This window comes from Anabrus simplex, chromosome 4, assembly GCF_040414725.1.
Source record: "Anabrus simplex isolate iqAnaSimp1 chromosome 4, ASM4041472v1, whole genome shotgun sequence".
In the NCBI taxonomy this organism is placed as follows: Eukaryota; Metazoa; Arthropoda; class Insecta; order Orthoptera; family Tettigoniidae; genus Anabrus; species Anabrus simplex.
Window position 1 is genome coordinate 326371202 of NC_090268.1, and position 25158 is coordinate 326396359.

Below are 25158 nucleotides of genomic sequence, written 5' to 3' on the forward strand. Positions count from 1 at the left end.
CAGGTAAAAACAAATGTATCATAATAACATTAATGTCAAAATTGATAGGTATAAGTAGGTCAGTCCAGTTAACTATTCAGCACTTGGTCAAACTATCCTAGCAAAAGAACTAATTCAAAACTTTATACCAAATAAATGGCAAAGGACACAAAAATCGTTTACAATGAAATTACCACGGTACTAAACATGACAGACCCACACCCCCCCGAAAAAAAAAAAAGTAACCACGTTACAACGATGACGAAATTACACAAACCGGCGACTCTTTCCATTAAAACCAAGAAAGGGTGGTCAACACAATCATATACAACGCGAGTAGGGAGATTAAGAAGTATGTGAAATGATTCATAGCAATATATAACCTCCAATACCTGTAGTGATTTGTCAAAGCTTATGTCAACTCTTGAACTTCAAAATACTTTTAACAGTTTATTTCTGTTTACTTGGATGAATTAGTAAATTAAATCGACTAGGAATCATTTTTAATCACTTAATGAATTCAAAATCATTTTAACCAGATGTCACACTACGTAACATATTTTATCAACTTTCTACATCAAAACTCTCAGATGGACCGGATATTTCGTGTGATCATGTGACAGGAACTGCTGAAATATCATTTGTCTTCAGATGGCAGCACCAAAGAGGGCAACACACACAATGTCATGGAAGAAGTGTACGTGTACGTGGAGGATATAGAAAACTGAATGTTAGACACCCGGTCTAACGAGCCTTAATTTATTGTTATTTTTCACGTTTTCGCCGAAGACTACCGCAATGGTAAGTAAAACTTCTTTTTAAAATGAAGAATCAATTTTTATATGCATACGTTGTGGTCAAATCTCCTTTGTATTGTTGTTCCAAGGGTTATGTGTGGTTTTGTGGTCGTCGTGGTTGCTGTTTGATTCATTATACACAGTACTAATTAATAGCATTGTCATACTTCACATGGGTCATTGTAGCCACTCTAGTAGAACGTTCTTGGCCGAGAATTGAACTGTTTGAATATGGGCCAGCGTTTAACGACTGTTAATATATTACTGAGGCGAATGCCGGTATGGCACTTCGTACCCGGTGCCAAAATACCTGTCCCTGCAAGATACGTACCGCCAGAAAATAATATAGAGGGGTTTTATGTCCCGTAAATTGAATCATCATCACTGTAATGTACAGTGGTGGCATAAATTCTGGACATTTTTCGAGTTTTTTTAAAAATCACCTTCAGCTTTTGATTTTAATGGAAATTAACCTTTTTATTGAAGTCACATTTTCAGGAAATTTTAAGAATTATTTCTTCATTGTTTCAGAAAATGAGCAAAAGAAATTATAATTACATGTTAACTACTTTTTAAATTTTTTATTATACTGTCACTCGTTAACGAGTATGATTGTCTTCCAAAGGTAAGTTAAAATCACATGAGTTCTTTGATGGCTTTATAATCCAATTCTGGAACCACAGACTCTTCCACAAAATTGGCACATGGTGTGTTGGGTAGCCACTGGTCCTTGAGGGTTGATACTTCTGCTATTCATACGCTCTTCCCTAGCGTTGCGTTTGTTGGCCAGAAGTTTCCTCTGTTGCAGTTCAAAGGATAGATGTCCTTGGTGGACGATGCGATGCCATTCTGGAAGAGTGGATGCCACAACCTTCCAGTTTTCAGGGTCAGTTTGACATTTCTTTAGATTCGCCTTCAGAATGTCTTTACAGCGTTTTTGTTGCCCACCCTATTTTCTCTGTCCGTCCTTCAGCTGGCAGTATATGATTAGTTTTGGGAGACGTGACTCAGGCATGCGAATTACATGACTTGTCTATCAAAGCTGGTGTTTTATTATGAGAGCCTCAATGCTGGTCTGTCTTACCATTTTACTCCTAGGATTCTAATAATGCAGCGTTGATGGTATTTTTCCAGGCATAATAAGTGCCTTCTGTATGTAACCCAAGTTTCACAACCATAGAGTAAAGTTGGAACAAGAACGGCTTGGTATACATACAGCTTAGTTTGAGTACTGATGTTACAATTGTCCAACCGAGCTCGATAGCTGCAGTCGCTCAAGTACGGCCGGTATCCAGTATTCGGGAGATAGTAGGATCGAACCCCACTGTCAGCAGTCCTGAAAATGGTTTTCCGTGGTTTCCCATTTTCACACCAGGCAAATGCTGGGGCTGTACCTTAATTAAGGCCACGGCCGCTTCCTTCCCACTCCTAGCCCTTCCTTGTCCTATTGTCGCCAAAAGACCTATCTGTGTTGGTGCGACGTAAAGCAGCTAGCAAAAATACAGTTGTCCAACACCCTAATCCGCATAAGACCATAGGTTGTACTGGCACATTTGGGACAATATGAAATTTCAGCATCAATGTTTGCATTTGTTGAAAGGTGCTGCCCAGATGGGGAAAGTGTTCAATATTTTTTAAGCTAGTTTCATTAACCTTGATGATAGCAGGAGCAGTGACATTACAGGTGTAAATGCATCCAGAATATGTTGAAAATCTTCAGAGTTTGCCTGTATAACATCATCAGCATACTGAAGTTCAAGAATAGAAGTAGTAGATACCTAGTGTTTGATCTCGGTCTGCTAAGCTTGAATAGTTCTCCATCTGTCCTGTATACAATTTCTGCCCGCTTTGGAATTTTGTCTTTGACCAAATGAAGTATGACACCACTATATACGGAAAACTGTGGAGGCTGTCAGACAGCCCTGTTTTACACCCGTTGCGATCTTAAATGGTTCTCCAGGTCCACGTTAAGGACTCCACCCTGCACATCATGTTGCAGTAATCGAAGAATCTGTATGAATTTTGGACAGCAAACAATTATGGATAAGAGCCTCCAAAGAGTTTCTCGATCGACTGAATCGAAGACCTTAATAATATCAATGAACGCCATATATAGAGACTGACCTTGTTCTCTTGATTTTTGCTGCAATTGCTTGGCACAGAAGATCATATCAATTGTACCTCAATTTGATCTAAAGCCACATTGAATTTTAGGCAACACTGTTTCAGCCAGTGGTTTCAGGCTGTCAGTTTTCTGGTGAGAATTTTGCCAGCAGCAGAAAGCAACGATATCCCTCGATAGTTGCCACATTGAGCCCTATCACCCTTTATAAATATGGTTACTATCAGGGCATCCCTTAGATCATTCCATATGGCTCCAGTTTGCCATATCTTGTCAATGAGCTTATATATTATCGGCACACTTTATCTTGGTGCGTTTACACCCTAGTGCTGAATCGGTCAACCTCGGCAATCTTCGAGATTCGTACTGGCAACCTTTGAAACAAACTATGAATCGCTTAAGCATCGTTGTGCGACATCTGGCGTACACTTTATGTACTAGCACTGTTGTTGTTTACACAGCAAAGCCAAACTATAGAATTCATGTTAGGAACAAGATTCGCATCGAGAAATGTTATGTAATGTTATATAATGTGTATGTGACATAGTTGTTTGCTTAAGATAATAACGGTTTAGAAACTTTGTATCGATCGATCATATTCTCGGTTCAATTCAGATTTCATTTTCATTCAGTTGACAGCACTATCAGAACCAGGAGAGCTCCCTCCTTACTCCTCATCCCCGTACACAAATGCACCAAGATACAGTGTGCCGATAATATGTGGTGAACTAGTGATGTGTTCCCTTCCTTGAAGGGCTCAGCAGGTATTCCATCCATGCCTGGTGTCTTATTTTTGAGGGTCTTGTATAGGGCTCTGAGGAATTTGGGTAAAAATGTTGTCTCAGTTTGAGTGTCCCTATTCAGTAGTTCTTAAAAATGTTCTTTCCAGTGGGAGTTGATGTAGTTTGTATCTCTAAGAAGTTCAGTATCATCTTTCGATTTTATGGGATTTATTCCATGGTGAGATGAACCATATACAGTTTTTGTTGCATTGAAGAAAGCGCGGGTGTTGTTTGTGTCAGCTAGATGCTGCATTTCATGGGATTTAGATATCCACCATTGGTTTTTTCATTATCCAAGTTTTCCTCTGGACTTCAGCTTTTGCATTTTGATGCATTTGCCTTTTGGACGTAGATTTAGGATCATTTTGCCAGACATTGAATGCTTTCCTTTTCATTTCTATAAGAGAGTGAATTTCTAGGCCATTCTCATCAAACCAATCTGCATGTTTCTTTTTGGCGAAACCAGCTGATTCTTCACAGGCGGAGAGCACTGCTGACTTGAACGTTTGCCGGTGGTCTTGGACATTCTATGGATAATTCTCAGGCAGCTTTTCATCAAGGAGTTGGTGTAATTTCGATTTAACGCTATCATCTTTGAAATGTTCGGTGTTCACCCTACATCTGATATGCTTTCCCTGCTTCTTGTGTTTCTGATTAACTTGCAGAGCCATAACAGACCGTATCAGTTCGGTGGTCAGTTCAGCAGTCAGCACTTATCAAAGCCTTTGTCTCGGGCACACACAATCACATAATCAATTAGATGCCAGTGTTTTGATCTGGGGTGTTGCCATGAAGTATTAAATTTGTTCTTTTGTCGGAAGTGTGTGTTTGTGATTACAAGGTTATGTTCAGAACATTTGGTTAGGAGAAGAGTTCCATTAGAGTTGCTTTTACAGACACCTTTTTTACCAATTACACCAGACCATAATGCTGAATCCCTGCCAACTCGGACATTGAAGGATAATTTTATCTGATCGTGGTATATTTTTTAGAAGCACATCGAGTTGGGAATAGAATTCTTCCTTCTGGTCGTCTTTGGAGGTGAGAGTTGGAGCATATGCACTAATGATTGTAATTTGCTGGTTATTAGTGAGCTTAAGGCAAAGGGTCATAAGCCTTTCATTTATACCACATGGGAGCTCAAGATGATCAGCAATTGTATTCTTAATAGCAAAACTAACCCCATGGATGCGGGGCTCATTCAAGTTCCTCCCTTTCCAAAAGAAGGTATAACCTCCACTACGTTCCTTCAGTTGTCCTTCATTTGCAAGCCTTGTTTCACTGAGTGCAGCAATGTCAATGTTGAACCTTTTCAGTTCACAAGCAACAATATTGCCGTTTGTCTTTGTGGTCGATTATCTGTGTCACTGTCCATCAGAGTACATATGTTCCAAGTAGCAAAATTAATTCTTATTTTGGTTTGACCACAAGAGGTGTACCCTCTGGACAGAGCTATCCAGTCGGGTGGAAATAAACTGACTATGTTTAGGGCACCTTTTTTTAGCCCCCTCCCCATTCAGGGTAAGCAAAGTGGATCCTAAATATGCCTGCTTATTCACAAATGCAGCATACAAATTGCTCTACAGCCCATCCTCGACCAAAGCGAAGGTCACACATTCGCCGCCTACGTGCCGGCTTGTTGCTAGGAACTCCCAGATAACACAATCCTGCTCCTGTCACAACTCCCTGAACGCCGCAGGGCTTGCAGTCGTGTATGAAGAGAGGGTACAATTCTTCGGAGGATGCGTGTGCGTGACATCTAGTATTGTGGGAATGTTGCACGCCATCAGTCTCACAATCCTTAACAGTTACAGGGCCTTTGCCCAGTGGCATAGCAACTACGACGACTGGAGGTTCCGAACTGCTGCAGCCTTCATTCGTCTTCCCAGCAGTTGGAGCTACATTAGTTGCTCATGCTCCTGGTCCGCCGTTGAGGTCTTCTTCTATGCCATTGACCATTATTGGTTCATCCGTCTTTAGAGGTAGTTTCCCACCTCAAGGGCAATAGAGTGCCCTAAACCTCCACCTGCTCCTCCTCCTTCCAAAGAAGCCGTTGGCATGATAGAGGGGGAGCTCCTTATCCCAGGAGTCACTCACTCGCCAGAGCCTCGTCAGTTTAAAGCAGAGAGCACCGCGAGCAGGAGAGGTTGACATTTGAGTATAAGATTTCCACTCCTTACACTCCATGTTAACTACAGTAAAACGTAAGATGTAAATTTTGGCACTTGTTCATATGGGTTATTGTAATTGCTGTGTAATCCTTTTGTTATATATATATATTTTTTATAACTTCTTGATGTGATTATTACTGCCTTGGTTCTTCATGTCATTGAGCCCACAAAACATGGAGATGGAGTTACCACAGTTGGACGATGGCCTCTTACAGTTCCTTGTTGCTGGGTTTACGACATGACACCAAAACTTTCAGCCTTGACTACAAGTTCTCTATCGGGTTGAGGTTGGGACTATTCCCAGGACAAGGCAGAACAGTACGATTTATTTGATCAGTGTGAGACCTTGTGCTGTCTTGCTGAAAGGTGCACTGCTGAGCATCACCTCCTAACAAATCAGGAATAGTGAACAGCAGATTTAAGTCAAAGCTCTTCTTGATATTTTTTGGTGTTAACTTTTCCTTTTAACACTGCTAGACTTCAGACATTCTTTCCCACACCATGGCTCTGACAGGATGATTCATAGTAGCAGTGGTACTCTCAAGGAACATGTCCTCGTCTGTTTGGCGACATACCTGATTCCATCACTTCCAAAGATGCTGATTTTGCTTTCATTCCAAATTACTTTACCCCAATATTCTTGCAGCCCCTCCCTGTGTGCTAAGGCCCATTCCAAATGCTTTTGGTTGCAATAAGGCTTCTTTCTTGCTACCCTTGCTCGTAAACCATTTTCACAAAGTTTTTTTCAGGCTGACTGGTCAGATACATACCTCTACCTGGAAGTTTTCAAGATTTCATCAACATCGTTTGCCGTACACTGGTGATCTTGTACAGAAAGGCAGCACATTCTGTGACAGTCTACAGCAGTTAGTTTTGGTTTTCTGCCACTTCTTGAGAAGTTCTAGGGCAAAAGTTGGCACCTCACGTCCACATACTTCTGACATCATAAGAAAGTAGAAATTAATGAAACCTTACTTGGAATGAGTGTCAGAGGTGAGATGTGTTCATTGCGATGTCCAGGAACTCACCATCCCACCCCCAGAAGTACATTTACTTTTATAATGTAATGAAGAGCAATACACGCCATTTTCCATTGCTGAAGTAGCTACTTGCATTCCTATTGGCCAAGCTAAAGTGGCATGTGACGTCATTCCTGTCAGTCATGATAATTCATCTGTTCTTCTTCCCAGTGGATACTGTATAATGCATCAAAAATCTTAGTGAGAGGTGAAGTTTTCTACCATTTGTAACGTTGGCATGATGAAAAATACTATACTTCATACTTCGCCTTCGCTCCCAGTCTTCCAAATGGAGAATTGTAATTGAGCCCATGTAATTTTCTTGCCTTGGCTAGGCAGCCCTGAACCAAAGGAAATGCAAGAGAAATTCTGGAGTAAAATATATGTAATTAACATATTCAGTGAACCTTTAAAAATATTAATACTGTATATGTTTTTAAATAACACTTGTTGGGGACATTTACAAAGAATTTATTCTTTTTAGAGTGGAATCTATCTATAGAAAGTTTTATACATTGTTATTACCATATCTAAAATGAAAGAACTCTTTGACTGTAACTTATTTAGGTATTAAAAAAACTTGTTTTAAGAGCATGTATAATTTTTTCCTACAATGGTGTACACAATTTATATAACATGCATCATCATTCTTGCAGTGTTTCTTGTTGACTCAAGGTTGTATAGCATAAGTAATTAATTTTCTTTGTTATCTTTTAGATTGAACTAGAATCAATGTCGAGATATGTTTCTCCAGTTAATCCAGCTGTTTTCCCCCATCTGACGGTCGTGCTACTGGGAATTGGAATATTTTTTACAGCATGGTTCTTTGTGTATGAAGTTACAAGTACGAAGTTTACCCGAGATATCTTCAAAGAGCTCCTTGTGGCACTAGTTGCTGCCATATTCACAGGACTTGGCGTTCTCTTCCTTCTCCTGTGGGTTGGGATCTACGTATGACAGGCAAAGGTATTATACTTAATATGCAGTACAAATTGATTTCAGCAAGTGTGTTATGATACTCTCAATTGCATGTGACAGAGGTATAACAGCAACCACATCTTCAAATAATATATAAGTTGTATGAAAAATGTCATCCAATAATAGCAGACCATGGTAAAGGTAACTGTGTGTTTTATGAACATTGCCACATTATCAGGAATGGAAAAGTACAAATAGAAAAGAAGAAAAATTTAATCAGTCAGGACATGGTGAATACATAGAACAATCCAGATATCTCATAAAGCTAATTTCAGACTACTTGTTTCAGTTGTATCCGTGGTTCATTTAATCACTTTTGCTTTCCTTCAGAGTCAACTGTGGCAAGTAACATAATGTCGTTTTAGATTAGATCTGTACCCAAATACCCCTTGGAATACCTCATATGTAGTCCCCACAAAGTCTTAAATCATAATTGTGCTATGAAACCCACTTCTACAGTGCCTAGGAATCAGGAAAGTTAATCATCTGCCAAAAACCAGAGGTTGAATTTTTGCACTAATACAGTTTAATAGCCCTATTCAATTAAATGAAAGTAAATTAACTGAGCCAGTTGGTCATGTGGTTAGGGCTGTATAGCTGTAAGCTTGCATTCAGGAAATGGTGGGCTCGAATCCTACTGTCGGCAGCCCTGAAGATGGTTTTCCATGGTTTCCCAGTTTCACACCAGGAGTGAGCGAAACTTAAGGCCACACCACTACCTTCCCAATTCTAGCCCTTTACCATCCTTGCATTGTAAGAAACCTTCAATGTGTTAGCAAAAAAAAAAAAAAGTTAATAAAGGAATTGCAACTACGTATTAAGGCTGCAAAACTAAAATTATATTTTCCTCCCAGTTGACTCTGGACAAAAATTGTGAGTTAGAGAGTTGGTTGCTAGCCTCATTTTAACTGCCTTGATTTCCTTTATCATGGTCTGTTTTTAGGATGGCATTTTCCATACACCATGTGTTACTTGAAAACGGAATAAAGAGCAATACTTGTACACTATAAAGTAGGCATCACAAAAAAGGAAATATTTCAATGGTGATGTGCTCTTCCTGTATATTTTTCCAATTTGAGAGGGTTACTTGTATTCTACCTGTGTTTGAACATGTACCTGTCAGAAAATATTATTTGTCATTTAATTGCAACTGGAGTTCTCAGATTTCTGATATTAAGATAGATTATTTGTTTAACAAATCAAAAACAAATATTATCAAATGAAATAAGTAATATTAAGGAGATATAGGAACATATTTGCATGTGAGAGCTTGATACAATTTAATGTAACAGTTTTCCTAGTTCTTTGAAATCTAGAGACCAGTGTAGCTTAAATAATTTAGGAATCACTTAACATACTGAGATCAAGAATGGGAAGATTAAATGAATATGCCTCATTACTGTTGAAATACATACAATAGTATGATTAGTCCACAAATATTTGATATCCCTCTTGCACAGGCTGAATTCAGACCACATCATAGCTGTGAAGACCAAGTGCTAGTGTTGGTAACTCATATTGAGGTAGGTTTTTTTTTTTTTAATTGAAGAGTGTTGGATTGTTTATAGATATGACAGCTGCATACAACACAGTTTTGAGAGAAGGTGTTTTGTTCAAATTCCTTAAAGTGAGGGATTGTAAAGAATAGTAAGCAAAGTAAAGTTTGTCCTCAACAGTGGTCTCCCTCAAGGCTCTGTGGTGTCTCCACTTCTGTTTAATTTGTGCATTACGGACATACCAATTACCACCTTATGCTGATGATACTATATTTAGTACTCACTTATAGGCAGCATTTTTTATGTCAGTTTTAAGGTCCTCAAATAGGGGGTGTGGCTATTATGCAGAACATTTTCAGGCAAAAAAAAAATTAGACCCACTGACATATTGTAACCATTGAAACTATTATTAGGTACCGGTATTTATACTTGCATCAAGAAAATGTTTTGCATCACCTTGGTGCTAAGAGGTCCTGAACCTTTACATACAAATGGAATAGAGATATACACAAACAACATTTCAGCTCTCTTTATTGCTCATGAAAACCACACATTGCAAGTTGTACAATAATACATCTAGCCTTTCTGAAGGCATGGTCCAGATTGTAGCATACACCAATACCTCTAATACCCAATAGCACGTCCTCTTGCATTGATGCATGCCTGTATTCATCATGCTATACTGTCCACTAGTTCACAAAGGCAATGTTGGTCTAGATTGTCCCACTCGTCAACGGCGATTCGGCGTAGATCTCTTAGATTGGTTGGTGGGTCATCTCATCCAAAACACCCCTTTTCAATGTATCCCAGGCATGTTCGATAGGGTTCATGTCTGGAGAACATGCTGGCCACTCCAATCGAACAATGTTGTTATCATGAAGGAACTCGTTCACATGATGTGCACGATGAGGGTGAGAATTGTCGTCCATGAAGGCGAATGCCTCCAAAATGCTGCTGATATGGTTGCACTATAGGTCGGAGGATGTCATTTCTGTATCGTATAGCCGTTTTGGCACCTTCCATGACCACCGGAGGTGTACGTCAGCACCACATGATGCCACCCCAAAACATCAGGGAACCACCACCTTGGTGCACTCACTGGACAGTGTGTCTAAGACGTTCAGCCTGACCAGACTGCCTCCAAACATGTCTCCGATGATTGTCTGGTTGAAGGCATATGCAGCACTCATCTGTGAAGATAATGTGATGACAGTTCTGATGGGTCCATTCAGCATGTTGTTAGGCCTATCTGTACCGCGCTGCAAATGTCTAGGTTGTGAAGGTAAACCTCGCCTTGGACGTTGGGAGTGAAGGTGTGCATCATGCAGCCTATTGCGTACAGTTTGAGTCAAAACATGACCTGTGGCTGCACGAAACGCAGTATTCAGAGTGATAGCATTGCTGTCAGGGTTCCTCCGAGCTGAAATCCGTAAGCAGCAGTCATCCACTGCAGTTGTGACCCTTGGGCGGCCTGAGCAAGGCATGTCATCGACAGTTCCTGTATCTCTGTACCTCCTCAATGCCCAAACAACATAGCTTTAGTTCACTCGGAGACACCTGGAAACTTTCTTTGATGAGAGCCGCTCCTGACACAATGTAACAATGCGGATACGATCAAACTGCGGTATTGACCTTCTAGGCATGGCAGAACTATAGACAACACGAGCAGTGTACCTCTTTCCTGGTGGAATGACTGGAACTCATCAGCTGTTGTACACACTGTGTTTAATAAGCCCTGTTCATGCATGGTTGTTTATTTACATCTTTGAGCAGGTTTAGTGAGATCTAGGAACAGTCAAAGGGACTGTGTTCTTGATGCAATATAAACATTCAGTGCTCCAGCAATCATGGAACCGAAGTGATACAACACTTTTTGACATGTGTATAATAACTAATAACAAAGACATGCCGTGCTATTGCCAGTACAGCTTTTGGCTAATACAACATTATAACTGGCTGAGACCGGTACAACCTGTGTACTTGCACATCATCACGACAAAAGATGTGCAATTAACTTCAGTCATAGATTTATTTTCTAAACTGTAAATCTGATGTTGAAGTTGTAGTCAGCCTGATGAACTAGTAGATGCAAATACAATGAGAAGAAGGCTTCCAGTTTATCAATACATGTTTATTAAATTAAAAATTAATACTACAGGACCGGTTTCAACCTTTCTAGATCATCTTCAGCTGATCACACAATCATATATAAGTTATCATGCAATCATAAAACATCACTAGATCTAACAAAGAATGTCATACGACGATAACATGTCAAAATTATTCTCATTATTGGGGGCATTTATCGAATTGGAACTTGATATTCACTGTCTTTTCATGAACTACATAAAAACACATTCATAGAAGTTTGGATTGTTCATAGCCATAATTTTTTCTGGAATTAAATGCTAGCTTTGTAAAACATGTATGGTAGCACAGAGAGAACATGTGTATTGATCACAGTTAGTCTTGTGGGTTGCACTTGTTTCCTGAACCTTCAGTTGTACATTGTGATAGAATCTTGTTGCTTAATGTTAATTTTCCTTTTTAAAACTAATTAGTTTTGTCCTTAAAGTCTTGATGAGTAGACATTATTATGAACACTTAATGATAACTAGGAATAAAACATGTGTTAAAATTCAATGACCTGCATTGTAGGTATAAGTTACACTATAAAATGTCAGATTCTCAAGTATGAGTTGTGTGTTTCCATATATATACGAAACATAAAAACACATGTGAATGTAGAAAAGCAATATATGAGTTTGTGTTAACTAGTTAAGACTTGAACAGAAAATGTAGATTTTTAAAGCATGTAAACATAAAATCCATGCTGTTTGTGTTCGAAGGTAAATCATAAGGTCCTGTGTTGAATCCTGCTGTATGGTATTTGACTAGAGTAGAGGCTCCTTCCCTTCGCAGTTCTGTGTAGATGTAACAATTATTGTTGTTGTTGATTTGACGTGTGTAGTTTGGAAGCACGTTGTGCACTGTGCGGCAGAATTGGATGAATCTTGTGTGGAAATAAATAGAACAGAAAGGATTTGGAAAACAAATTATAAAATATGTGCAAGCAATGAACAAAAAATGTTGCAGAAGAAGCCAGATACATGGGGAGAGCGGAATAGTTTTGGAATGGAACTGGACTACAAGGCAGTATGTTGTCACCATTGTTATTCATAATGGTTATGGAGAAAATTGTGAAGGAGACAAAAGTAAAATATGGGGACAGGGAGAGCTGAAGGTAATGCAGATGATATTGTGGGGAGCAAAAAGAAAAGTAGCACAAGAACAACTCGACATGTTGAGTGAGATTATTGAAAATTATGGAAAGGAAAACAGCATGGAAAATAATAATAGTAATATCATTGGTTTTATGTCACTTCAACTACTTTCACTGTTGTCAGAGATGCCAAGGTACCAAATTTTGTCTTGCAGGAGTTTATTTATGACCATGTAAATCAGTTGACACAGGGCTGACATATTTGAGCACCTTCAAATACCACTGGATTAAGCCAGGAATGAACAAACAAACTTAGGCTCGGAAAGCTAGCACCTTAACAATGTAAGCCACTCAGCCCAGTGGAAAAGAGTAAGACAGTGGTGTTTGTTAGAGTAGAAAGGGAAAAGAATTATAAAAATAAAGGGAATGAACCTTGAAATTGTGGAGAGCTTCAAGTACTTGGGAAGCAACTGACGGAGGATGCATGGCTGGATATGAAGATCAGTAAATGGATTCAACGGCGAAATTCATTCTACTAGAGTGTGAGAAACCTGGTGTGGAGGAAGTACTAATAAAGTGTAAAGAGGTGTAGAATGAGATGTGCTACTGCCCAGTACTGACATATCCATTGTTATGCAGTCATCGTCGTCGGCTTTAACTTGTTTCCGATTATAATCTTCTTCCCTCTCACTTCAGTCCGAACTCAAGGCTGTCTGCAGATGTGTTTATGGTGACTAAACAGTCCAGTCTTAACATGGAACAAATGACCCCACAGATCACGCAGAATTCTGCCCTGATTTTTTGTGCTCGTCGCTTGGCCTCTTCGTAACTACGCCATTTCCCTTCAAACGTGACAGCGCCCGGGATGATCTGTCGTCAGGTTGAACGATCTTCAGCAAGCAATTCCCAGGTTTGTGGATTCAGACCTGTCAACTTCATAGTATACTTTAACTGGTCCTTATAGTGCCTCTTAAGACCTCCACAAGGTCTGGTGCCAGAAGAGAGTTCACCAAACAGAATCTGACGTGGAAGTCCCATATCATCCATCCGGCAGACATGTCCCATCCACCTAAGCTCATGACCAATGGTGGATGACTCTATACTATTAGCGTGCGCCTTCTCAAGAACAGCTAATGTAGGTTGGTGATGTGGGCCTCCCACTTGATCCTAAGGATGGATCGAAGCTTTTGTCAGTGGAAGCGCCCAAGCTTTTTAAGGTTATGTCGGTATAAGGTCCAAGTTTTACAGCCATGCAGTAATGTTGAGATGACAACAGCATGGTACATCATAAGCTTCATGTTCACAGTCAGATCTTTGTTCATGAAGACCCGGTGCGATGGTCGCCCAAATGCTGCATGGGCAGCACCAATTCTCTTCTCAACATCCTCTTCACAGTTTCAGCGCAGTGATAGGGTACTATCCAGGTATGAGAAGTGGTCTACTTGCTCCAATGATGCGTCTGAGATGGAAATGTTGAATTGTGGAAAGGTTGTGCTAGGACCTTAAGTCTTTTGAACATTAATTGTGAGCCCAAATTGATCACATGCACTCTTGTAGCAGTTAACCAGCTGTTGTAACTCCTCTGGTGTAAGTGCAGGTGACACAGCATACAGCAGTTTGGTAATCTTTGTAACCTGGGTTAGGCTCTGGAAGCGAAGTCTAGCTAGACCTCCGCCGGGCAAGTTGGCCATGCAGATAGGATTGCGCAGCTCTGAGCTTGCATCCAGGAGGTTGTGGATTCGAACACCATTGTTGGCAGCCCTGATGATGGTTTTCCGTGGTTTTCCATTTTCACACCAGGCAAATGCTGGGGCTGTACCTTAAGGCCACGACCGCTTCCTTCCCATTCCTAGGCCTTTCCTTTCTCATCGTCAGTATAAGACCTGTCTGTGTCAGTACAACGTAAAGCAAATAGCAAGAAAAAGGAGACCTCCATCAAAACGGTATCTGATCTCTATGCCTGGATTGTTTGCCGGTGATTTATAGAGCATTGCAGCCACATACACTGCAAATAGCGTTGGAGCAAGTACACAACCCTGTTTTAGTCCATGAGTGATTGGAAATTCATCAGAGGTCTTATTCTGATGGCAAACCTGACCAGTCATGTCATCATGGAGAGCCTGGATTAGATCAACAAAACTCTGAGGACAGCCAAAGTGTTTCAGCACCGCCCACATAGCAGGTCTTGGAACCGAGTCAGAGGCCTTTTCCAGGTCATAAAAGACTAGGAAGAGTGGATTTTGTTGCTCTCTACATTTTTCCTGCAGTTGTCTTACACAGGAAATCAAAACAATAGTGCTTCTGGAGGATCGAAATCCACACTGAGACTCTGGGAGGATCTTCTCAAAAACAGCCTAGAGGTGGTTCAGTAAAATTCTTGTAAGAATTTGAGCTAATTCTTGTAAGAATTTTGCCCACGATAGAGGTGATATATCATGGTAGTTGTCACAGACACTGTGATCTCCTTTCTTGAAGATTGTGATGATAGTGGCATTCTTTAGGTCACTAGGTACTTCACTTGTTTCCCAAATTTTGAGGATAAAAGTGAAAATTTGTGTTTTGACAGATTGACCTCCAGCTTGAATTAATTCCAGTAGGATGTTATCTGGGCCAGGTGCCTTTCTGGGTTTCAGTTGATTGAGAGTTGCAGGAACTATAGACAGAATTCTACTATTTACAAATGCCTATGTTACAACATTATACAGTACAGGTTAGGTCAATAAAAATAAAACATCATATGAAATTTTACAAACAAAGTCTTAAAAAAAAAAAATACATTCCACTCGCATTACATAGTTCGCTTGTAACACGAAGTATAGTAAACTTACACCTAATAAATGAATGACAGCATCAAAACCCTTCAAGTACGTGCATTTTCTTGCCCGCCAATATTAGTTGCGGTATTATAACCCCAACAACTATTGGCTTCCAGTCTTGATAAGCTACTCCAGAGTACGCACACGGAAAAAATTGCTTAACTTGATGCTGTATATTCCGTTAAAGTCAGTTTCTAGTGAACGCGCTATGAGTGCATTCAAATGAATTAAAACATATTTAAGGAATTGGATGACCAACCAGAGACTGTCTAACTTGGGAACTCTAGCTATAGAGAAGTAGTTTCTGTGTAATTTTAGCAAGACGCCTGACTTCAAGACGAGAGTAATAGATATACAGTATTTGCCGAAATGAAGGACAGGCGGATTAAACTCATTTACAAGAATATTGTTTAAGGTGACTTGTACGAACTACTACTGTATTTTCTTATTTTTCTTATTAAATCTACATAACAATGAAATATATTGCTATTTTTATTCTAAAAGTATGTTGTTATTTGACAACTCCCGCGGCCTATTTCGTCTATATTTAAAAATAAAGCAAGTGCACGTAGGGTTGTAGGTTGTTACAGGGTTTGTCTTATTTTCAGAGTCATTAATATAATACTGAATACAGATGTACGCGTCGAAAAAAAATTCCATATAATAATATAATTAAAACAGTTTAAATAAAAGAAATCTCTGTCTACCCCCTTACTTAGTTCGCGCTTCGCCACTGATCGTATGGTCTCATCTGCTGTGGTCAGACATTTTTATATGACACCATCTCGTTGTGCACTCATCAATTTTGACATTCCATTTTACTCTAGCCCTATGTGATGGCAGAGTAAACCAAATCTCTCTTGGGCGTATGTGACTGAGTTTTAATGAGTTTTGGCGGGTAAACACCGAATGTGTCACCAGATTCCTTTAACATGCCGACATCGTATGACACGGAGTTTGTATTATCTGAAGACATTTGTTTTCAGTTTTGACCTAGTTAATTTATAATCGTTATGTTCTTCAGCCTCCACTACGAACCATGTGACCTTGCCGCGGTGGGGAGGCTTGCGTGTCCCAATGAGGCAGATAGCCGAGCCGCAGGTGCAACCATATCGGATGGGTATCTGTTGAGAGACCAGACTAACGAATGGTTCATCGAAAGGGGGGTAGCAGCCTTTCGGAAGTTGCAAGGGTGGCAGTCTAGATGATTGACTGATACGGCCTTGTAATAATACTCAACATGGCTTAGCTGTGTTGATACTGCTACACGGCTGAAAGCAACAGGGGAAACTACAGCCGTAACTAACTCCCGAGGACATGCAGCTCTCTCTGTATGAATGATGTACTGATGATGGCTTCCTCTCGGGTGAAATATTCCAGAGATAAACTAGTCCCCGTTCGGATCTCTGGGTGGGGACTACACGAGAGGGGGCGATCATCAGGAAGATGGATACTGACATTCTGTGGGTTGGAGCCTGGAATGTTAGAAGTTTGAATCGTTGTGGTAGGTTAGAAAATCTGAACATGGAGAAGGATAGACTAAAGTTAGATGTAATTGGTATAAGTGAAGTACATTGGCCGGAAGAACAGGATTTTTGGACAGGCGACTATCGAATTATCAACACTAAATCAAACAGGGGAAATGCAGGAGTTGGTTTAATAATGAATAAGAAAATAGGGCAGCGGGTAAACTACTACGACCAGCATAGTGAAAGAATTGTCGTAAAGATAGACACCAAACCAATGCCCACTACAATAGTGCAGGTCTATATGCCTACTAGTTCAGCGGATGATGAGGAAATCAAAAGAATATATTAAGAGATAGAAGATTTAATACAATATGTAAAAGGTGACAAGAATCTAATTGTGATGGGAGACTGGAATGCAGTGGTAGGCCAAGGAAGAGAAGGTAATACAGTAGGAGAATTTGGATTGGGACAAAGAAACGAAAGAGGAAGTCGGCTGGTTGAATTCTGCACTGATCATAATTTAGTCCTTGCCAACACTTGGTTCAAGCACCACAAATGACGGCGGTATACGTGGACGAGACCTGGAGACACTGGAAGGTATCAAATAGACTTCATTATGATTAGGCAGAGATTCAGAAACCAGGTGTTGGATTGCAAAACTTTCCCAGGAGCAGACTTGGACTCTGACCACAACTTGTTGGTAATGAAATGCCATCTGAAGTTGAAGAAATTGAAGAAAGGAAAGAATTCAAAAAGATGGGATCTAGACAAGTTGAAAGAAAAGAATATGAAGGATTGTTTCAAGAAACATGTTGCACAAGGACTAAATGAAAAGGCTGAAGGAAACACAATAGAGGAAGAGTGGATAGTCATGAAAAATGTCAGTAGGGATGCTGAAGAATGTTAGGAAGGAAGAAAAGATCAACTAAGAATCAGTGGATAATTCAGGAGATACAAGACCTGATTGATGAACGACAAAAATACAAGAATGCTAGAAATGAAGAGGGCAGAAAAGAATACAGGCGATTAAAGAATGAAGTGGATAGAAAGTGCAAGGTAGCTAAGGAAGAATGGCTGAAGGAGAAGTGAAAGGATGTCGAAGGTTGTATTGTCGTGGGAAAGGTAGATGCTGCATACAGGAAAATCAAGGAAAGCTTTGGAGAAAGGAAATCCAGGTGTATGAATATCAAGAGCTCAGATGGAAAGCCACTTCTAGGGAAAGAAGACAAAGCAGGAACATATCCAACAGTTGTATCAAGGTAAAGATGTAGATAGTTCGGTTCTGGAACAAGAAGAAGCTGTTGATGCTGATGAAATGGGAGACCTAATTTTGAGGTCAGAGTTTGACAGAGCTGTGAGCGACTTAAATAGGAACAAGGTACCTGGAATTGATGACATTCCCTCTGAATTACTGATTGCCTTAGGAGAAACCAGTATGGCAAAGTTATTCCATTTAGTGTGTAAGATGTACGAGACGGGAGAAGTCCCATCCGATTTTCAGCAGAATGTTGTTATTGCAAGTGATAAAAATCATTGTTGTCCGTATTGAAGATACTGAATGTAGGATGCTAAATGGTTTATTTTGTCACCTATTCAATACATATAAATTTTCATTTAGGAATTTATTCGTAATTCCACTTTAGACATGTTTCGCCCTTCATTGAGGGCATCATCAGTCAAAATTATCACCTCAAGGTAAAAATCAGGTACATGATTGGTATTTAACATGCAGAAATTAGTATACATTACAATGTATTGAATAGGTGACAAAATAAACCATTTAGCATCCTACATAATGTTGTTATACCTATTCCCAAGAAAGCCGGTGCTAGCAGGTGTGAAAACTACCGCACCATTAGTTTCGTATCTCATGCCTGCAAAATTTTAACACGTATTATTTACAGAAGAATGGAAAAACAAGTTGAGGCTGATTTGGGAGAAGATCAGTTTCTCTTCAGAAGAAATGTAGGAACACGTGAAGCAATCCTGACTTCAAGTCTGATCTTAGAGGATCGAATCAAGGACACGCCCACCTACATGGCATTCGTAGATCTAGAAAAGGCATTCGATAATGTTGATTGGGCCAAGCTATTTAAGATTCTGAAGGTGATTTAGATCAAATACCAAGAATGAAGGATTATCTACAATCTGTATAAAAATCAGTCTGCAGTGATAAGAATCGAGGGTTTTAAAAAAGAAGCAGCAATCCAGAAAAGAGTGAGGCAAGGCTGCGATTTGTTCCCTCTCCTTTTCAATGTCTACATAGAACAGGCAGTAAAGGTAATCAAGGAGGAATTTGGAAAGGGAATCACAATCCAAGGAGAGGAAATCAAGACCTTGAAATTTGCCGATGACATTGTTATTTTATCTGAGACTGCAGAAGATCTCGAAGCTGCTAAATGATATGGACGAAATCTTGGGAAAGGAGTACAAGATGAAAATAAATAAGTCCAAAACAAAAGAACAAAGGCAGGTGATGCAGGAAATATTAGATTAGGAAATGAAGTCTTAGGGCCATTTTCTCCAAATCGAGTTAAACCTGGTATAAATTAAACCCGTTTAACTTTAGTACCTAGTTTAAAGTTGCGTCCATTTTCTCCACCAATTTCTGACACTCGTTTAGTTTAAACGGGCGAGCTGTCGTTGGCGCTAACGTTGGCTGCACTGAAGGAATAGTCGAAGGCATGGTCGATTGGAATTGGCCAATCAGAGCCAAGTAATTCAATGACCGACATTTTTGTAATAATATCAGCTGTTTGTGGCGAATTAATGCTATCGTACGTAGTGAATAAAGAACAAATTCGGCGGGATATTAGCTTTACTGATAAATAAATTGTTAACATTTGTGTGAAGTGTTGTGTCATATAATTCTACCTATTGCTGTCTACAATTTATTGGAACGCACTTTTATTTCTTATTTTTCTCTGTCATGCTTTACCATAAACAAGTACCGTGGGCCTAATACGTGTCTTTTGATGTCTGTATTGTCTTATGGAACACACGGGAACGTTGAAATATTAAAATCCTGGTCTTTCAGCAATAGGCCTACGGTATTCCTTTCCTCAGAAAATCAACATTTATGTGAATTTCAAGTATACAAATTCCAAGTATGCTCGGGATCTATCTCCTATCAAAATCCATCGCCCTCGGCCGGGATCAATCTCACAAACCTTGGATCCAGCAGACAGACCACTGAGGATGTATTATTTGGAGATGTATTACTTGATTCCATATTCGTTTATAACATAACCAAGTTCGTGATATGTCGTACTGTATGCATAATACTCTTCTCCCTATAGCATTAATATTTCTATTGCTGGTATGCTGGCAATAGATACGATGAAACATTATTCACTATAATGTATTTATTATTCTATTAGCAAGCATGAAACACTTTATTGTTTTTCTGATCCTATAAATATATAATCTAGCGATTAGAAATTGTATACCACCGCTTCTCCTACCGTGCCGGTCAACATTCTGATGGTAAAAATATTTTCAACAAAAATGGATTCGAACCGTCTTGTCACGGATTCGGACGGTGCGGACTTACCGCTTTAGCGACCACAGCCACCAGGTACCGCATGAAGGGCGGACGTATTACATGACTTATGTAGGAATATTTTTATGCTTCACGTTACAGTATTCATACCATCAACAGTATTTTACAGTATATAATATTATAAGGAGACTGCAATTTAAGGTCTGTGGTCCCCGTTGTTAATGAAAAAAAATGCCTGCTGCATCATATCTTAAAGCAACCAGAATCATTGCTTGTAGCGAAATAGCATTATTTCGTGCAGTTGACGTTTTACATGAATCCTTCTTCGATACTAGACAATCCTTGCTGTTCGCTTATGAATTATAAATCCATCAAAGAACTCCGTTACATCCGATTTTCCAAGATTGTAAACTTTTGTTGGAACGCGGCTTCTTAACCTCTCTTGCACATCAAAATTATTTCCTATTTAACCTTAGACTTCAATAAATTCTCCCATTTTTCTAATGCTAATACTAGGTTATAATTTTAGTATGTTTTTCATTAAAGTGCTGCAGTACTGGTAGTCAAAACTAACCCTTCTATTAGGAAAATCACAGATACATCAATAAAATGTCAAGAAGGTTGAATATAAACAGCAGTTTAAACCAACAATATAGAAGGTTTAACTCTGAGCCAGGTTTAAACTTGATTCAAAGTTTAAACCAGTATGGGGAAAATGAATGTTAGTTTAAACTCAGACTTAAACCAGATTAAAATAAACCTAGTTTAAACTCATTTGGGGAAAACGGCCCTTAAAGGAAGTAGATGAATACTCGTACTTGGGTAGTAAAATAACTAAGGATGGCAAAAGTAAGGAGGACTAGAACAAGCAAGGAATAGCTTTCCTAACCCATTGCGCCCTGCATATTTGTTGGATTGAAACTGCATTGGCGCTGGGATTATTTTGGAGGAAATGTAGTGTCGATTCATGTCGTGAGAAATTTCTTACTTACAAGACCATTAAAGACTTAAATATACATGAAAACAAAAGGCTTTCATACCACAAACTGCGGAACAAGGAACACTGTAAAACGTTTTATTTATTAGCATCACGGATCCGTACTCAGTCCGCCTGCTGAGCTGTAATACGGCCTTCTTTTTGCATTTCCTCTTCGATTTCCACATCTATTTGTTCTTCAGGAGCATTGCTCACACTAGTACTAATATTACTACTAATTTCACTGAAATAATTACATTCCTAATGATCATTACTTTCTAAAAGGGGTTATATATCGGTAAATACCAGTTCTATACTGGCAGCCATCTTGTTTACAAGCGAATCTCAAAGTCGAGAGATAGCCCACTTCAAACTAATATTACCAAGCACACTATCGATATATATTAGCAAAGTATATATAACATTGCAAAGAAAGAATTCCTACACAAATCACAAATGCAACCCACTCTGCCATCTCTTGAGGAAAAGTTGAATTACGTAGTAAAATGAGACAACGGAACAGTTCCGTGGTCCGGCATTTGGTCCACCGAGACGAAGCACGGAACGGTTCCGTGGCTCGGGCCCAGTGAGTTAAGAAAAGAAATTTGCTCACTTCAAACATTGATATAGGAATTAGAAAGATGGTTTTTGAAGACTTGTGGAGCGTGGCATTGTATGGAAGTGAAGCATGGACGATAACTAGCTCAGAAAGAAAGAGAATAGAAGCTTTTGAAATGTGGTGTTACAGAATAATGCTGAAGGTGGAAGGAGATCGATTTGGCTAAATTTGACGAGAAGAAGAGATAGAATGATAGGGAACATCTTAAAAGACACCCAGGACTTGTTCAGTTGGTTCTTGAAGGAAGTGTAGGCGATAAGAACGGTAGGGGTAGACCAAGGTATGAATATGACGAGCAGATTAGAGCATATGTAGTTACGTAGAAATGAAAAGGTTAGCACAGGATAGGGTGACATGGAGAGCTGCATCAAACCAGTCTATGGACTGATGACTCAAACAACATGTTCTTCAATCTGCTGAAAAATTTTGAGTAGTAAATTTATAAACTACCTGCAAAAGAAAACATGGTAACAGTATTATACATGAAAAATTATGTTGTGTCTTTTTCAGGTATAATACTGTTACCATGAAGAATATGGTAAAAACCTGGTGATGGTATTCCTTGATCTAGTGAAAGCATATGATATTGTTAATAAAGAAAAGTGTGGGGAAACCCTGGGAAGAAGAGGATGTGGAAAGCAGTTAAGGGAATTAGTGAAAGCAATGTATAAATTAAGCTGTTCAAGTTGTGTCTAGACTGTAGTGGGGAGAACAGGTTCGTTTAGAAACCAAACTGGACTAAGACAGCGAAGTGTATTGTCTCCACTTATATTTGTAATGGTTATGGACAAAATTCTAAAGGAAACAAAGGCAAAATATAGAGGGGACATGAAAATATTGGTGTTTGCAGATGACATGGGAGTAAAAAATACAGATATGCAAATCCAACTAGAGGCTTTAGATGACAATATTGAGAAATATGGTACGAAAATCATTGTGAAAAAGAGCAAAACAGTGGTGATGACAAGAGAAGGAAAAGGAATTGCTAGTATTAGGGGACAAAACGTTGAGGTTGTTGGCTGCTTCAAATATTTGGGAAGTGAAATAATGCAAGATACAATGTTGGATAAAGATCAGCAGAAGGGTAGAAGTGGGAAATACTTTTGTGGTGCTTGGTGTGAATCAGAGAAGTTCGTATGAAATGTAAAGTGCTAATGTACAAGATGTACTGTACTTTATATTAACATATGCATCAGAAACTTGGACATTGACAGCAAGAAATGAGAGTAAAATTCAGGCCAGTGAGATGAAGTTCCTGAGGAGTATGGTAGGAAAGACATGGAGAGACTGAGTGAGAAATGTTCAGATCAGAAATGAAATAGGGGTAGAAAAAACTGAGTGATAGGATGGAGAAGAATAAATTGAGATGGCTTGGACATGTTATGAGGATGGAGGAGGTAAGGATAACAAAACAAGTGTTGGAGGGTAAGAGGAAGGCCCAGAGCAACATGGATAGAAAAAGAAGACTAGAATGGAATTCAATTACTAAAGAGGAGTGGTGGAAGGAGAGGCAAAAGTGGAGAAGTACCGTCAACACACCAACCTGGCAGGAGCTGAACAAGCGGAAATGAAAATGATGAATACTGTTACCATATGTTATCTTTTTCAGGTAGTTTATACATTTATTACTCAAAATTAGCTTGGCAGACTGAGGGCTGTTTTCCCCAAATGAGTTTAAACTAGGTTTATTTTAATCTGGTTTAAGCCTGAGTTTAAACTAACATTCGTTTCACCGGGCGAGTTGGCCGTGCGCATAGAGGCGCGCGGCTGTGAGCTTGCATCCGGGAGATAGTAGGTTCGAATCCCACTATCGGCAGCCCTGGAGATGGTTTTCCGTGGTTTCCCATTTCCACACCAGGCAAATGCTGGGGCTGTACCTTAATTAAGGCCATGGCCGCTTCCTTCCAACTCCTAGGCCTTTCCTATCCCATCGTCGCCATAAGACCTATCTGTGTCGGTGCGACGTACAGCCCTTAGCAAAAAAAAAAAAAAAAAAAAAAAAAAACATTCGTTTCCCCCATATTGGTTTAAACTTTGTATCAAGTTTAAACCTGGTTCAAAGTTACACCTTCTATATTGTTGCTTTAAACTGCTGTTTATATTCAACATTCTTGACATTTAATTAATGTATCCGTGATTTTCCTAGTAGAAGGGTTAGTTTTGACTACCAGTAATGCAGCACTTTAATAGAAAACGTACTAAAATTATAACCTAGTATTAGCATTAGAAAAATGGGAGAATTTATTGAAGTCTTTGGTTAAATAGGAAATAATTTTGATGTGCAAGTGAGGTTAAGAAGCCGCATTCCAACAAAAGTTTACAATCTTGGAAAATCGGATGTAATGGAGTTGTTTTTTTTTTTTATTTATTTATTTATAATTCATAACGGGAGCCTCCGTGGCTCAGACGGCAGCGCGTCGGCCTCTCACCGCTGAATACCGTGGTTCAAATCCCGGTCACTCCATGCGAGATTTGTGCTGGACAAAGCGGAGGCGGGACAGGTTTTTCTCTGGGTACTCCGGTTTTCCATGTCATGTTTCATTCCAGCAACACTCTCCATTCTCATTTCATAGCATCTATCACTCATTAATATAAATCACTTTGGGAGTGGCGACCCCATCATAATAACAGCCTATATACCGGGCGAGTTGGCCGTGAGCGTAGAGGCGCGCGGCTTTGAGCTTGCATCCGGGAGATAGTAGGTTCGAATCCCACTATCGGCAGCCCTGAAGATGGTTTTCCGTGGTTTCCCATTTTCACACCAGGCAAATGCTGGGGCTGTACCTTAATTAAGGCCACGGCCGCTTCCTTCCAACTCCTAGGCCTTTCCTATCCCATCGTCGCCATAAGACCTATCTGTGTCGGTGCGACGTAAAGCCCCTAGCAAAAAAAAAAAATAACAGCCTATATATGATTCATTCATTATATCCCTGACCCGGTCAAAGACTGGAAAACAGGTTGTAGGTTTTCATACATACATAATCATTATAGACTGTTATGCCTTTTAGCGTTCAGTCTGCAAGCCTCTGAGAATTTACTAAACGTCGCCACAATCCTCGATTTGCAACTAGTGTTGTGGCCTCATTTAGTTCTATACCTCTTATCTTTAAATCGTTAGAAACCGAGTCTAACCATCGTCGTCTTGGTCTCCCTCTACTTCTCTTACCCTCCATAACAGAGTCCATTATTCTCCTAGGTAACCTATCCTC

General features: G+C 39.6%; 2 protein-coding genes across 2 annotated transcripts in view; one reads left to right on the forward strand and one right to left on the reverse strand.

Annotated features, from left to right (window-relative positions):
- The window catches only part of LOC136872690 (USP6 N-terminal-like protein), a 258189-nt gene extending 257642 nt beyond the window's left edge, over window positions 1-547 (reverse strand). Inside the window, exon 1 of the mRNA XM_067146511.2 lies at window positions 372-547. The gene's annotated coding sequence lies outside the window, so the exon portion shown is untranslated. The remainder of the gene's footprint in view (window positions 1-371) is intronic.
- Window positions 548-639: 92 nt separating this feature from the next.
- Window positions 640-25158, forward strand: part of kud (oligosaccharyltransferase subunit 5 kud) — a 37502-nt gene continuing 12983 nt past the window's right edge. Inside the window, exons 1-2 of the mRNA XM_067145702.2 lie at window positions 640-780; window positions 7588-7836. Of these exons, the coding sequence (XP_067001803.1) occupies window positions 778-780; window positions 7588-7827 (243 nt within the window). The 5' untranslated portion in view covers window positions 640-777 and the 3' untranslated portion in view covers window positions 7828-7836. The remainder of the gene's footprint in view (window positions 781-7587; window positions 7837-25158) is intronic.